Source organism: Ursus americanus, chromosome 5, assembly GCF_024610735.1.
Source record: "Ursus americanus isolate L20-20 chromosome 5, mUrsAme1.1.p, whole genome shotgun sequence".
Lineage (NCBI taxonomy): Eukaryota > Metazoa > Chordata > Mammalia > Carnivora > Ursidae > Ursus > Ursus americanus.
Genome location: NC_142131.1, coordinates 83610865 through 83627664, shown reverse-complemented (window position 1 = coordinate 83627664; position 16800 = coordinate 83610865). Strand labels below are relative to the sequence as shown.

Sequence of the window (16800 nt, the reverse complement as noted above, 5' to 3'; positions counted from 1 at the left end):
GTGGTCCATATATTCATGAGATATTACTCAGCCATCAAAAAGAATGATTTCTCAACATTTGCTGCAACATGGACGGGACTGAAGGAGATAATGCAAAGCGAAATAAATCAAGCAGAGAAAGACAATTATCATATGGTTTCATTCATTTATGGAACATAAGAAGTAGGAAGATCAGTAGGAGAAGAAAGGGAAGAAGTAAGGGGGGGTAAACAGAAGGGGGAATGAACCATGAGAGACTATGGACTCTGGGAAACAAACTGAGGACTCCCGCGGTGGGGGGGAATGGGATACGCTGGTGATGAGTATTAAGGAGGGCACGTATTGCATGGCGCACTGGGTGTTATACACAAGTAATGAATCATGGAACTTCACATAAAAAACTAGGGATGTACTGTATGGTGACAAACATAATATGATAAAAATATTGTTATTAAAAAAAAACAAAAACAATCGATTGCCATAACTAAACATACAGTAACCCGGATTATTTCCAGAAGTTGGCTTTCACAATTTACACACCCACTCCACACACCCACACACACACACACACCATTGGACTTTTTCAGTTTTGTTTTCTTTTAATCTTCACTACACACAGGATACCCTTGCTCCCTGAAAGCAGAGTACTCTTCCTAAAGCTTCCATAAGCTGAAAGTGCATGAAGTGAAAAAACAGTTACCATTAATTTTTATAAATTATTTTTCATCATTACCAGACTTGAAAATAACCACTCCTAGGCTTTTCCGATACCACAGACACATCTTGCTGATGCGTGTACAAAATAAATCACATAAACAGGGGCTCACACTCACAGTTCAAAGCTATGAAGGATGGGTGCTGAGATTCTTAATGTAGTTCCTGGGGAAGCGGCTTGTCAATTCCACGTTCCCTGCTCTGTGCGCCTGAGGCCTCCCTGATGGCTTGCTGCTAAGTACAAACTGAGTGCCAATTTCACCTTTAACATTTTTTCTTTTTCTAAAAGTGGAAATCTTTTCAGATTTCGTTGGGTTAGCATGAATAGTACTGAAGTAGGTGTTTGTGAAAGCAAACTGGCGTAACAGAAACTTAAAAAATGAGGGATATCTGTATTCTGATGTGTGTTTTTATATAAAATCTAGACAAGTGATTTCTAGGTTTTAGTTACAGTGAATTTATGTAGGGTGAAAAGCAAGTAGGAAGCACCATTAAGATTGCCTTGGGGCCATGTAAGTACTCTTCCTTTATGGAAAAAGAAGAAATAATTATGAAAGACAATTGTCCCCCACAAACTTGTGAGGATTTGGGCCCTTAAGTGTTAGTTTTGTTTAATTTTTTAAATAATAATATTTTTATTATATTATGTTAGTTACCATACAGTACATCCCTAGTTTTTGATGTAAAGTTCCATGATTCATTTCTTCCATATAATACCCAGTGCACCATGCAATACATGCCCTCCTTAATACACATCACTGGCCTATCCCAATCACCTGAGCACATACAAAGCATACTCCATTAGGATCCTCATTTCATTTCCCATCCTGAGAGCTCGTTTGTGAATCAGCTCAAAAACCATGTCTTGTTGTCTATTTTACATTCTATAATTGCTGCCCAACATTTTTTTCTATAAATGTCTTCGTTCAAGTATCACTAGGAAAATATTCTGATATTTGAAGTATCATTTTAATTTACATAAACATTTCTTATATGTTTTATCATGGCGTATCACCATTATTATCAATTATATTCCAGAATATGGTAAAGGGTACGTTTACATAGTGCTCTTCATAAACCCAGAGCAGCAGTCCATAGATACTATCAACAGTAGCCTTTACTATCAATTTTACTATTTTTCAGTAAGATTTTCACAATCACTCGTAATCAGATTAATTCTCAGAGTTGTATAAGAACACTTTTTCAGTTTACAAAGAACTTCATGTGTTAAAAAATGAACATGTGTTGAAACAACCAATTCATTTCTTTCATTTTTAAGAGTATACACTCTACAAGAAATTATTTATATATTGTTTTAAACTCTTCAGTAAAATAAGAAAACAGAGTTCTCTGGATAATGAGATGCCTAATTGTATCTATTACTTATTATACACTACACTATTATATTCTAAATGAAGTTCTCTTAAACACTTGCTGAGGAGTCTCACTTCTTGTATGATTACTAAAAATAAGAAAGCAATTGAAATCAGTGCAGTACCTTGTGTTATCTTTGCCCTTTCACAAACGCATGGCTTGGGTGGATGATGGCGGTCTAGTCATCATCATATGAAGAAAGTCATTTTATCAGTAACTGTCTTCAAATATCTTCCATACAAGTATACATATTAATCTCTCATCTCTACACTTGAAATGTTAGATAACTCTAAGAAACACAACAGCAAAAATGATTCTATGCCTTCTTTAACTGGATATTTAACCTATTGCTTTTTGTTTGGTTTCTTTGGTTGTTTGGTTAGTTGTGTTTTGTTTTTTCTTTTTCTTTTGTATTCACTTGGGAATGTCCACTGAGACTTGGACAGTACAGGTTAAGTGACTAATAGCCCAAGATACACCTAAACCAAGATTGGGGAAGGAGTTCAACTAATTTCTTCAGATATTTTCACAGAGGTGTTAAGGGTCAATTCAATGGTTAAAGAAACAGATTCAAATTCTTCCAATGTTAGTGTGTCTAAAGTTTCATTCATCACCTATTTTATATATTGTTCTTCAGTAAGTTCATAGTAATGATAAATCTGCAGATATTATTTCACAATTTTGATTGTATTAGCCAACACATTTGATAATTAAATGGAATGTTTCAGTTTAAAAGAAAACGTACAAGAAATTCTAAAAGCAACTAATGAATCGTAGAACACTACATCAAAAACTAATGATGTACTACATGTTGGCTAATTGAACATAATAAAAAAATCCTTAAAATATCACAACTATGATAGCTATCTATAATTTATACTAGGTATGACATATTTTCAAATTTTTCCATTTTGCTGGAAGAAAAACATTAAACTATGAAACAATTTTACTTATTTTTTTGACATTTTTTAAAATATTTTTTTACTATTTTATGTTAGTCACCATACAATATATCCCTGGTTTTTGATGTAAAGTTCAATGATTCATTAGTTGGGTATAACACCCAGTACACCATGCAATATGTGCCCTCCTTACTACCCAACACCAGCCTATCCCATTCCCCCACCCCCTTCCCTCTGAAGCCCTCAGTTTGTTTCTCAGAGTCCATAGTCTCTCATGCTTCATTCCCCCTTTTGATTACCCCCCCTTTCCTTATCTTTTTCTTCTCCAATCGATCTTCCTAGTTCTTATGTTCCATAGATGAGAGAAATCATATGATAATTGTCTTTCTCTGCTTGACTTATTTCACTTAGCATTATCTCCTCCAGTGCCGTCCATGTTGCAGCAAATGTTGAAAAATCATTCTTTCTGATAGCTGAGTAATATTCAATTGTATATATGGACCCCAACATCTTAATCCTAAGCTAAATAATGAAAATAATATTACTCATTTAAATGCAAGAATATATTTTTTTAAATGTTTAACAATGCATAATCATTGCAGATATCTTAAATGTCCTTTTGTTTTTCCTGGCTTCCAGTAACTGAATTAATTATACTTTTTACTTGGGAAAAGGTAAAAATGGGTCCAGTTTAAAATTTTTAAAATATTTTAAGTTATTTGAATTCCTAATTATAATGTATCTCCATACCACCTTGTTTATTTCTAATCTATTTTGAATTCCTTTGAACTTTATGGGTCTGTATGCTCATTTCTCTCCCCATAAATGGAAGTTCATTCTTACTATTTCCTAAACTAAGCTTTCTGCCCCTTTCTCTTTCTCTCCTCCTTCTGGGGTTTTCATGCTACATATGTTGGTTTCTTATGGGATCCCATGAATTCTCTAAGCTTTCTTTCACTTAAACTGTTTTTGAATTTATTTCCCTCTTTTCCTTCTTGCTGGAAAATTTCAAGTAATCTATCTTTGATCTCACTGTTTCTTTCTTGTTTTTGATCAAGTCTGTATAGACTCTTGATTCTTTTTCAGCTCTGTCATTGTGTTCTTCAGTTCTAGAATTTCCATTTGCTTTTTTTTAAAGCTTTAATCTCTGTGTTAAAGGTATCATTTTGCTCAAATATGGTTTTACTGATTTTGTTGAGTTTTTTGTTTGTTTGGTTTTTGTTCTCATTTAAGTAAATATTCTGAATTCTTTATCAGGTAGTTTTTAGATCTTCATTTCTCATGGTCAGTTGCTTGTGTTTCACTTTATTTTGGGGGCGTCATGTGTCCCTGACACTTTGTAAACCTTGTAGCATTGCATTGATGTTTGCTTATTTGAAGAAGTAGTCACTTTTCCAATATTAATAGTTGGGATTTGACAGGAAAACTCTTTTATCAGTCAATTTAGCCAGAAATTTGGGACAGGTCAGCAAGAACATTACACAAATGGCCTGACTCACAGGGTCCATGGGCAAGTGGGCTCGACACTTGTGTCCACAGAAAACATGGATGCTCACTTGACTCTCTTTTCCCTATGGAGGGAGTGAAACTGTCCTTTCTACTTTCTTCAATTTGCCTTTTCCATTCCCATGCTTTTATGTGGAATCCAGAGCTCTCAAAATGGTATGTCTGTGGATGGATGGTTATTTATACCCATGTTTCTTTGAAGAGATATAGGCCACAACCTCTTATTCTTGAATGTCCTGACACACTCACCATGTGAGGAGAGGTCATGATAGCTCCATGTTCAGGCATAGAAGTACTGAGTAAGACACTCACAGCCCTACCATGCCTTGGCAAACTCAAAGAGCAAAGTGATCCTAAAATACCCTCTATATTCCTCCAAATTGCCTCAAAATTAGTGAGGATTGAATGCCACAGATCTCCCCATGAAACACCACAAAACCAAACTTGCTGTGGAGTCATGGCATTTGGTTTATCCTAAGAAATGGCAGAAAGGAATAGAAGATAAAGAAAATCCTGATCTGTTTGCATTTATTTTTTTTAATTTTATAATTTTTTAAAGATTTTATTTACTTGAGAGAGTGAAGGAGAGAGAGAGAGAGAGAGCATGAGTGGGTTTAGATGGGCAGAGTGAGAGGGAGAAGCAGACCTCTCACTAAGCATGGACCCTGATGTGGGGCTTGATCCCAAGACCCTGAGATCATGACCAGAGTTGAAGTCAGACACTTAATTGACTCAGACATCCAAACACACCAGTGATCTATTTACATTTCATTTCTGTGTTAAGTGCAATTGAATTATTCATAAAGTCACACAGCTCTTAAATCAATGATCAGAGGGGTGCCTGGGAGGCTCAGTCCTTTATGTGTCTGCCTTCAGTTCTGGTCATGATCCCAGCATCCTCAGATTGAGCCCCATGTTGAGCTCCCTGCTTAGTGGGGAGCCTGCTCCTCCCTGTTCCTCTGCCCCACCCCCCGTACTTATGCTCTCTCTCTCACTCTGTCTCAAATAAATAAAATCTTAAAAAAATCAATGATCATATTTACTGATTTTTGTTACATATGTATGTATTTGCTTATTGATTTTTTAATTTTAATTCCAGTATAGTTAACTTACAGTGTTATTAGTTTAAGGTGTAAAGTACAGTGTTTCAACAGTTCTGTACATTAGTCAGTTCCCATCAAGATAAGTGTACTCTTAATCCCTTACACCTATGTTACGCATCCCCATCCCCACCTCCTCTCTGTAACCACCAGTTTTGTTTAATATAGGTAACAGTCTGTTTTTTGGTTTGTCTCACTAGTTTTTGTTTTGTTTTGTTTTTTTCTTCTTTTTATTTGTATCTTGAATTCCACATATGAGTGAAATCATATGGTATTTGTCTTTCTCTCATAGGATCATATGTCTTAGTCTTCTGCTCATTTTTTAATTGAAGTATTTGTTCTTTTAAGTGTTGAATCATATAAGATCATATAAGATCATTATATATTATGGACAATAACTATGTATCAGATATTTCATTTGCAAATATCTTCTCCCATTCAGTAGGTTGTCTTTTTTGCTTTGTTTATTGTTTCCTTTGCAGTGGATATGGTTTTTATTTTGGCTGATTCCAGTGAAGATCTTGACTGTGCTCTTTTCTAGAATTTTTATGATTTCAGGTCCCACATGTAGGTCCTTAAACCATTTCAGTTGATTTGTATGTATGGTGTAAGAAAGTGGTCAAGTTTAAAACTTTTGCATGTTGCTGTCCAATTATCCTAACACCATTTGTTGAAGAGACTGTCTTTTTCCCATTGTATATCCTTTCCTTCTTTGTCAAATATTAATTGGCCATATAATTGTGGGCTTACTTCTGGGTTTTCTATTCTGTTCCATTGATTCATGAGAACTCATCAAACTCAACACCAAAAAACCAAATAATCTAGTCAAGAAATGGGCCAAAGACATGAACTGACATTTCTTCAAAGACATACAAATGGCCAATAGACACATGAAAAATACTCAACATCACTTGGCATCAGGAAAATACAAATCAAAACCACAATGAGATACCACCTCACACAGTCAGAACAGCTAAAATTAGCAAGGCAAGAAAGAACAAATTTGTTGAGGATGTGAAGAAAGGGGAACCCTCTTACACTATTGGTGGGAATGCAGGCTAGTACAGCCACTCTCGAAAACAGTATGAAGGTTCCTCAAGAAGTTTAAAAAAAAAAAAAGCTACACTATGACGCAACAATTACACCACTAGGTATTTATTGCAAAGACATAATTGTAGTGATTGGAAGGGGACCTGCATGCCAATGTTTATAGCAACAATGTCCATAATTGCCAAGGTATGGAAAGAGCCAAGATGTCCTTCAACAGATGATTGTGGTTTAAGAAGATGCAGTTCATATCTACAATGGAATATTAGTCATGAGAAAGGATGAATTCTTACCATTTACATTGATGTGGATGGAATTGGAGGGTATTATGCTGAGCAAAATAAGTGAACCAGAGAAAGAGAATTATATGGCTTTACTCATATTAGAAATATAAGAAACTTTCTAGAGGATCATAGGGGAAGGGAAGGAAAATTGAAAGGGAAGAAATCAGAGAAGGAGACAAACCATGAGAGACTCTTAACTATGGGACAGAATCTGAGCGTTGCTGTATGGGTAGTGGGTAGGGGAATGGGGTAGCTGAGGTTACAGGTGTTAAAGTGGGCATGCAATGTGATGAGCAGTGGGTGTTATATGTTACTGATGAATTACTGAACTCTGCACCTGAAACTAAAGTTGTAGAATATGCTGGCTAACTTTATTTAAATTAAAAAAGGATCTTCCAAATGGAAGAAGTTATTTGCAAATAATATATCCAATAAGGGGTTAATATCCAAAATATGCAAAGAATTTATACATGAATTTATACTTGAGAGACACAGTATTCAAAAAGTCTGAATAAATATATTTGTTAACCCCCTGAATTGACCTTTAACATAACTATTACAACATCAACACAAATTATCAGAACTCATTTCTAAACTTTGGCCTAAGGCCATGCCAAGCTACTGGTGATTTAACCTGCATTATTCATGTCTCAGTGGACATTCCCTAGAGAATGCATACACAAAACACCAAGCATTATCCTTAATCTCCAAGGATGTCCTGAAATTATGATTGCTGTTTAGTGTTTATGGAGTTATCTAAAATGTCAAGGGCATAGATGAGAGATAAGTATAAGCACAGGTTTGAAAAATATTCAAAGAAATCTATTTTGAAAAATGACTTTGTTCATTTGATGCCTGGAGGGCCAATGTCAGCTATCCAAAACAGTAAGTTTTAAATATGTGAGATAATAAAAGGTACATGTCTTAAATTTATTTTTATCATTTAAGAGTTGAGACTTCTGCAAATGCTTAAGATAATTTTGATTAGAATTAATTTTTTTAAAAAACTACTTTTAGAAAACAGAATAAGTAACTGATATATTCAGGTATCTAACTATGGAAATTCAAAGGAAAATTTTATTTGACTAAAGTTAGTTTAAAATATATTATATATATTTTATATTATATGTAATTAAAAATAAAAATAAATAAATTGCATACACACTTGTGTACTTAAAATACATAAAGCTCCCTTTAAACATAAAATACAAAACATTATACAGTTCTGGAAAGAATCGGTGTCACATCTAATAATCTATTGTGAAGGGGTAGTGGAATATGGTGGAATTGATATAATCAATGGCTGGTATTATCTATGAGCATCTATGAATGTATTTTCTGGATTTATGGTAAATAAAACTAGGGTCTACACTAAATGATACTGTATTCATGAAAATATGGTCACTTTAAAAAGAATAATAATAATCTCTGACAAAATATATACTAAATATCCATATGAATGCAATTGAAGCTGCAAATGAAATAATTTGTCTGACCAAGACATTTTTTAGAAAAATAATTGAATTTGAAGCATACGTATTATCCATTGAGAAAGGGAAGGTACATTGAGTCCAGAACCTGTAATGGACCCATTGCAGATGGGGGAGTTTTCTGCTAAATAAAGAATGCTTCAGTATGGCATATGTAGCATAAATTTTATTTTACAGAAGGAGAGCTATTTTCATGCATGCATAGGATGTGATCACATAGCTGTAGATCCTATTGGGTTAATTCTTTTGGCATTGTAGATTATTGACTGGATTGAAATCATTCCCGATTTAAAGTTGTCAGTTTAGGAAATGAATGATGTAATCTATGTAAGAGTTGGTAAAGTCTGGAAATAGAAGATTTTAACTGGAGTTTGAGTGAGCATAGCTGCACTGTTTACAATAGAAAGTGGTTTAGGAGCTAGTTCATAAATGTGCTCTCTGGATGGGAGGAAATGAGGGTCTTTGTAAGAGACAGGGTTGAGTCGTATTGGGATAGGCTTTAGATGGGCTCACATGAAATTCAATGACGAAAGCTAGCATGTAGGATCCCAAACCATCAATAGTGATTGTAGAAAATAAGCATTTCCTATTTCTTTCCTGGATTTGGGGTGGGAGACATTTTGCCAATGAGTGCAAAGTCGTTCAATATTTCCCAGGATAAATATATTAATGGTTATGTGGTGTTTTTCCTTATATGCAGCTGCCATTTCTAATCAAAGGATTTCTTGCCTAGATTTTATTCAAAACCATAAGATGGAATTTATAAGAAAGGTCAAATAGTAATGACTAAATACATCTGTCTGTGGAAACAATATTTCCTGAATGTAAATGACAACTTCTGGAAATAATTCAGGCCTTCATAGGAATAGTGGATATATTATGATTATTTTTAACACAAATTTCTCCAATTGTACCGCTTTCTCTATTTAACTCTTGCATTTTCTTAAACATTTTTTTTCTTGCAATAATAATTAAATCTGTGTTAGCAACTTAGGATGCTTTGTGAAAATCAAATACTGCATTGAACAATTTGGGAACAATATCACTGGAAATCTAAGAGTGGTAGGTGCATGGATAAAGATAATATGATGGTAACTATGTTGATTTTAGTGGTCATGGTGATGGTGAAGATGGTAAAAATGTCCCCTCTACTGTACACTGGTCACTCATGCAAATCACATTTTAATTATCCCATATAAATTATCCTATTCAATGTTGTAATAACTCCTGTTTTTTTCAGATTTATTGAGGTATAATTGACATAAATTCTATATATTTAAGGTGTACAACTTCATTTAAGATATTTACATATTAAAATTATTACTATAAACTAATTAGCATTTCCACCAATTCATTTACTTTTGTGTGTGTGTGTGTGTGTGTGTATGACAATAGTACCAACTGGTGAGATCTAATCTAACAGAAAATTTCAAATATACAACGTTGTTAACTGTATATAAGTTGCTGTAAAATAGAACTACAGAATTTATTCAACATGTATAATGGAAACCGTAGCATCTGACCCACATCTTCCCATTTTTCCCTCCATTTACCCACAACTCCCACCATTCTAATCCCTACTTCTAAACGTTGACTTTTAGATTCCACACACAATTGTAATTATGAAGTGTTTGTCTTTCTGTGTCTGGTTTATCTCACCTAGCTTAATGTCCTCCAGGTTCATCCATGTTGCTGTTGTTGTATAATATACATATTACACAATTCATTTACCATTTGTCAATGGACATTTCCAGATCTGCTACTAAATCACATTATAGTTTTAAATAATTATTTTCTTATCACTTGGAATCCAAATTTCATCTTTATAATAATGAACCTATATTTGAAAAATATGTTTATTCTGTAAATATGTGAATCACTAATGTGAGATGTTTTTCAAATTTTCATTGCAGTTGAATAGAAACATGGGAAACAGGAAAAATAATACATGCACAATAATTAATGCTTAATAAGTGTTATTAAACTAAAATAAAAATGGTAATATGCAATTTATTTCAAACTGGACATTAATTAGATATTTTTTCTCATTACAATATAGGAATGAGCTGAATATATACATTTACAACCTGATTTATAGAGGAGATAATACAGAGGAAAGTATTTCTCTGGGACCAAAATCACCTAGGGACACTTTGGTATTGGGAGAAGACATGGATTAGAATTCATTTAGAGGATCTGGGAGTGATGTGTGTATTCTCTACCCCATTGGGTAAAGTCGTATTGCTGCAGGGAGCAAGTGAAAATATGATTAAGACTCCAAATAAGAGGAAACAAGAAATATCTTGAACAAAACATAAGCATTAAACCAATTTATTTAGGCATAAAGGAACTTATATACATTCTTGACTCTCTTTCATCTATAGTAAATTTTTAATCAGTAGCTTTTATATTTTTTTAATGTTTTTTAGTTTTGAGCAATTAAACATAACAACTTTTTGAATTGTTACCTAAAAAAATTTTAGTGATAAGGTAGGATTAATTTTAAATAATAATTTAATATATAAATACCTGCATCAATATATGTAACATCTAAATTAAGGCAGAAAATCCAAAGAATTCACTTAAATCTCTGAAACTTGATTTATCATTTGCACATATCCATAGCCATATTGATGGTTGTATCAACCTCAAGAGCCACTGGTCAGGATTAAAGACCTATTTATTCCTGGCACAAATCTTAACACATGTCAGGTTCCACCCAGCGGAGATGGTTAATGAAAGTGTATAGTTCTATCTTCTCTACCATGGATGGACTTTGTTCAGGTTCAAGGCTTAGTTATCCAACTCAATAACAAACTCTTTCCCTTTTTCTCCACTATATATTGTCAGGAATGCTGATGCCAAACCCAAAAGTTCTATTGAAGTTTAAAAGACTGAGTCAGGTGCAAATCTTTTGCAAATAGTGTGTAAATAGATTAGCGATCATTATATCATTGGGAAAAATAAAAATAAAAGGGAATTAATCTATTTTACATAAAAAATATAGTTCTTTCTTTAGACCTTGAAACAGATATTCAATAACTATGGTGGCTTCCCTGTCAGATGCAATACTTCTTTAGCTGATATCACATGGTAAGTTATTTTTTTTAAAAAAGATCTTATTTATTTAGAGTGAGAGCACAAACAGGGGGAGAGGCAGAGGGAGAGCAAGAATCTCAAGCAGACTCCTCACACTGTGTGCAGGGTCGATGTGGGGCTCAACCTCATGAACCTGAGATCGTGACCTGAGCCAAAATTAAGTGGCCAACACTTAACTGATTGAACCACCCAGGTGCCCCAATGGCAAGTTATTTAACATATAAGAGTAGAGGAATATAGATAATTAAAACAATGCTGCATAGCAGTCATGTGACGTGACATCAAAGAACAAATGTGATTTACCATTCATGATTTCTGTTCTGCATTGTTTTTCTCATGACTAAATGGAAATCAAACTAACTACTTCATGGAATTTTTGTCATAGCTAGCCCTGTATAAAATACAAATGGTAGACATAGTAACAATGTTGATTCCCTTGGTAACTACAAATATTACATGTTTAATCTTGTTGGTAATTGAAATTACTAATACAGATTATATCCTATGATATCAGTCTAATATGCTGGGCTCATACTTATCCAAATGCCAATTTACAATGAAACGAACTTTCCCAGATTTTCCTTTGCAAGTTGACAGTGACCACAAAATAATTTAAAATCAATTTCTTCATATATATCTAGGACTCTGCTGAAGGTATTTCATAATGGATTTGGAGATTCACATCTGCAATAATTTCAGCACATGTAAATTAGTAACTGAAATAACTTTTATATCACTTAACTATTTTACTCAAATTATGCTTGGACACGACATCAACAAACCACAGATTAAAATGATTCTCCCATTACCCATTCCTCTTGATGCCCAAGGCAAATATTTCAAATCATTTTATAATTTTTTCCAATGCTTCCTCAAAATTTTAAATAATATGTGTATGTTCTAATACTTGATTCCTAAATCTCAAATCAATATCATGATTTGTAACAGACCATTGTGAGTAAAGTGTCACTCCCTCCTTACAGCATCAACCTTTTCCTCCTCCCTGCCCCCCATTATCTCAACATAGTTACATCCCACTTTATGTTTGGGAATATGCATTGATGACATTCTGCCATCTTCTAGATATTATAGTTTGCATATAAAATATATAACAGTATTGTGAAATACAATGCTATTTTATATAAATTACTGCATATATTTCTTCTCATATTACCATAATTTCTCTCAAGAAGATTTTAAGATATTTATCTAGCTGATATTGAGAGTTATCAAAAAATTGTTTTGAAGAAGATATTTAGCATTTTCAAGAAAGTACCATTTAATAGACGATTTCTCATTTATTTTTCTGTGTTCTTGGCATCCTCATTGAACATTGCAGCTCATATATAATGGTTCTGGCAGAAAAAAAGGTTTTGTATAATAATATTCACTTCAAAATAAATAAATATTTTGCCCAAAATAAATCAATGTCATATGGATTTACAGGAATGCATATAAGTATATAATGGATCACCTTATATTATTCCTCTCATTCTCTTATCTTTTCTAAATGTCAAATTTTGTGATTTGGTGTTGTTTTTTGTAGATTTTCATCAATTTATCTTTTGAAATTTTCGTTAAATTTATTATATTAATTTCTATCCTTTTTTTCCAGTTTTTTATTGTTTTTGGCACTTTGTTTTATATAACACATGGCATTTGTGCTTCAGATTTAACAACTTCTCATATTTCTCTGAAGACATCAGATTTTTTGTAAAGCTTTCTTACTTTTAGCTCAATCATTTTTAACTCCGTGTGTGTGTGTGTGTGTGTGTGTGTGTGTATGTGTATACTTGTGTTTACAACTCTCTTTCCTGTAAAGATTTCTTCAACCCTCTGATGTTTTTGTCCTAGAAAAGTATGAGAGACTGAAGGACTACAATCCTTTTGAGGCATAACATGATGGGATACACTCACTGATGGTACCCCTTGTAGAGAATACTCCCTCCTCTCATTCCCACTTAGAACACTCTCAAAATGCCATTTCTCCTTCTCCTTTTATGTGTTTGTTCCTTAAAACGTCTTCTCCCAAAAGGTTCTTAATGTTTTCATCTCTAATCTCCTCTCTGTTCTCATTCCCACTTCCTTTAAGTTTATACAGATCTACTTCTTTATTATTACATTAGTTGAATTTTATGATGGGGGTAATACATATATGGGCTAAACTCTCACACTTACGTAGAAATGGAAAGAGTTTTAGAATACAAAAATGCGACAGAAAAAGGAATGAGTAAGGAAAAGTGACATAAAGTAATGCATAATTTTATATAACTATTGAGAAGCAGATATAAAGAACACATCTTTTCAGAGAACTTGAGCAGCCATGGAAGCTACAAAAAATTGGAGAAGTTCTCAATAAAGGGGTTTCCTTAAATTAGAGCATTTGAATGTTGAAAGATGGTGAGAAAAATCAGCCTCATATAAATTATATTTGACAATAATTATTCATTGTAGATTTCTGGGAAAACAGAAGAAGAAAATTATGCTTAAGATCCAAAAAGCTTGATTTGACAAGCATTTTTTGGGAAAACAACAACAAAAAAAGGAGTATATTCTGCAGCATGACTTGACAGGCTACTTTATTTTCAGAAATGTTAGGGCTTAGTTACAAAAGAAAAAAAATCATTGTCTAAGGATCATAAAATATATTCTAGTATGGGTCTGTAGTTTATGCATTTACATTGATTTACAATGTATACATAAAAAGAGTAAGTTCCGTTGATAATACCTAAATTCATATAGAAAAATAAATATATGTGTCTTAATTAAGTCATTACAGAAATATATTATTATTAAAAATTTACAGATTTCTATGAGATATCTTGGAGACAAATGTATGTCTCATCAAGATTTTATCTATGAAGTAAAAACTAAACATTTTTTTATCAACATATGTGTTAATTTTTTTAATATCTGTAATGTTTCCTTAATAAATCACAGTGGAAGTAAAATAATGAATTAATAAGAGATTATTTTTTGGAACTTTATATGTGTATCTCTTTAGGGAAAACTAAATTAATGTCCCATGGAAAATATTAACCAAACATCCGATTTCTTCTTATTGGGGTTATTCCCACCATCAAGAATTGGCCTGTTTTTCTTCATTCTCAGTTTTCTCATTTTCTTAATGGCTGTCTTTGGCAACCTGTCCATGATCATTCTCATCTTCCTGGACACCCATCTCCACACACCCATGTATCTTCTACTTAGTCAACTCTCCCTCATGGACCTGAACTTCATCTCCAACATTGTCCCCAAGATGGCTTCTGATTATCTCTCTGGAAAGAAGTCTATTTCTTTCATTGGGTGTGGAGTTCAGAGTTTCTTCTTCATCACTTTAGCTAGTGCAGAAGGACTAATATTGGCCTCCATGGCCTATGATCGTTATGTGGCTATTTGCTTTCCTCTCCATTATCCCATTCGTATGAGCAAAAGAGTATGTGTGCTGATGATAACAGGATCTTGGATAATGGGTTCAATCAACTCCTGTGCCCACACGGTATATGCCCTCCATATCCCTTACTGTCGATCCAGGACCATCAACCATTTCTTCTGTGATGTCCCCGCCATGTTGACACTGGCCTGCATGGACACCTGGGTCTATGAGTACACAGTGTTTGTGAGCACCACCCTCTTCCTTGCACTTCCTTTCATTGGCATCACATGTTCCTATGGCCGGGTTCTCCTTGCCATCTGCCGAATGCAGTCAACAGAAGGGAGGAAGAAGGCTTATTCGACCTGCAGCACCCACCTCACTGTGGTCACTTTCTACTATGCACCCTTTGTTTACACTTATCTACGCCCAAGATCCTTCCGATCTCCCACAGAGGACAAGGTCCTGGCTGTCTTCTACACCATTCTGACCCCAATGCTCAATCCCATCATCTACAGCCTTAGAAACAAGGAGGTGACTGGGGCAATGAGAAGAGTGATTCAGAGGTTCTGCTCTGTAGTAATGTAGACAACGTTCTCATTAGTCTTGTGAGCATAGAAGTCTATCGATTTCATTTTATACACTCATTAAGAATGGTGTCATTACAGGATTAAGACAGGGATTTTATTGTTCTAGAAGACTAAAATAATTGGTATTTAGCAAAATAATGGCATATCCCCAATCACCCTTTTTGTTTTCTCTCTGGTAGGTTTTCAATAAATATAAAGAGCATACATTTTCCCTTAACTTGTAGGCAATAAGATTTTATTACTACTTTGAAATGACATTGGAAATAGTCCAACTTGATGGTATTATTCATTTTAATAGCTCTAATATAGTTAGTATATCTTCTCAAATGGCTAAAATAAGGACAAAGAATAAGAAATGATATAGCATTGCCAATTGGCTAAAATAAAGACAAAAGAACAAGAAATGCTATTATATATATACATATATATATATGTATATATGTATATATATATATATAATTTCAAATAAAGTTTATACTTGACTAGAAAATATTGATTCTTCTCTTTTCTGATTTTTAGGGGAAGTGATAGATATAGAAATTAGTGAAAGAGCTCTGCATGGAATTAGATATCTTTATACTATACCCTAAAATGGAAATACAAGTTTATCTATTTCATGAGCAGGACCCTGAATGTATCCAAATTAAATATAAGAAAAAAATTTATCAGAGATCTAGACTGTCAGGATAAATAACTATGATTGTAGAGATGTAAATCAACTATGAAAAATTGAGAGCCATTTTCTAAAAGGATTGAGAGGAATTATGGACTACTTTGTGCAGATTAATCAATCTGATTGACTCCCCAGTCATCGTTCAAAATACTCATATTTACATTCTGAAAAGCCATTATTAGCATTTCAAAATATAATTTCTCTTATGGGCATTTCATTATACATTTTGTGTTCTTATAATTCCACTGAACCAGATTTGTAGGGTTGGTTTGGTATGAACCTCTCTGCAGCACTGTTTTTAATAGATATACCTGTTTAAGCACTAGTTTACAAAGGTCCTACCATTACCTGTAGCTTAGCTCTACAACTGAATACTATGGATGAGTGACCATCACTGTTTTGTGGATAATTCTACTCTGCTCTTTATGTTGTCAGATCAAGTGTAAATATGGAAGCCAGAATAAACATGTAAGAAGCTCTGTATTACCCAAAGCATCACAGTGATGGATGACTGATATATTAGAATTGGAAATTACTATTTTCCCCCAGAATAGAAGTTCCACATGTAAGAAAATGTACTATGAATTTTGATGTTTTTGTAGTGAAACAAAGTAAGTCTTTATAGATTTCTTGACCCTTAACTGATTAAAAGCTTGATTTTGGAATGGC

The 16800-nt window shown here is 33.5% G+C and overlaps 1 protein-coding gene across 1 annotated transcript; it reads left to right on the top strand.

Annotated features, from left to right (window-relative positions):
* The first annotated feature begins 14520 nt into the window (after nt 1-14520).
* LOC123791128 (olfactory receptor 2L8-like) lies at nt 14521-15456 on the top strand. Its single transcript, XM_045795767.2, has one exon. It carries the CDS (start codon nt 14521-14523, stop codon nt 15454-15456), a length of 936 nt encoding a protein of 311 aa, XP_045651723.2.
* The last annotated feature ends 1344 nt before the right edge of the window (nt 15457-16800 follow it).

What these genes read in the sequence shown, in the direction of transcription:
- LOC123791128 (XM_045795767.2), top strand. Translation starts at nt 14,521, where the DNA reads ATGGAAAATATTAACCAAACATCCGATTTCTTCTTATTGGGGTTATTC.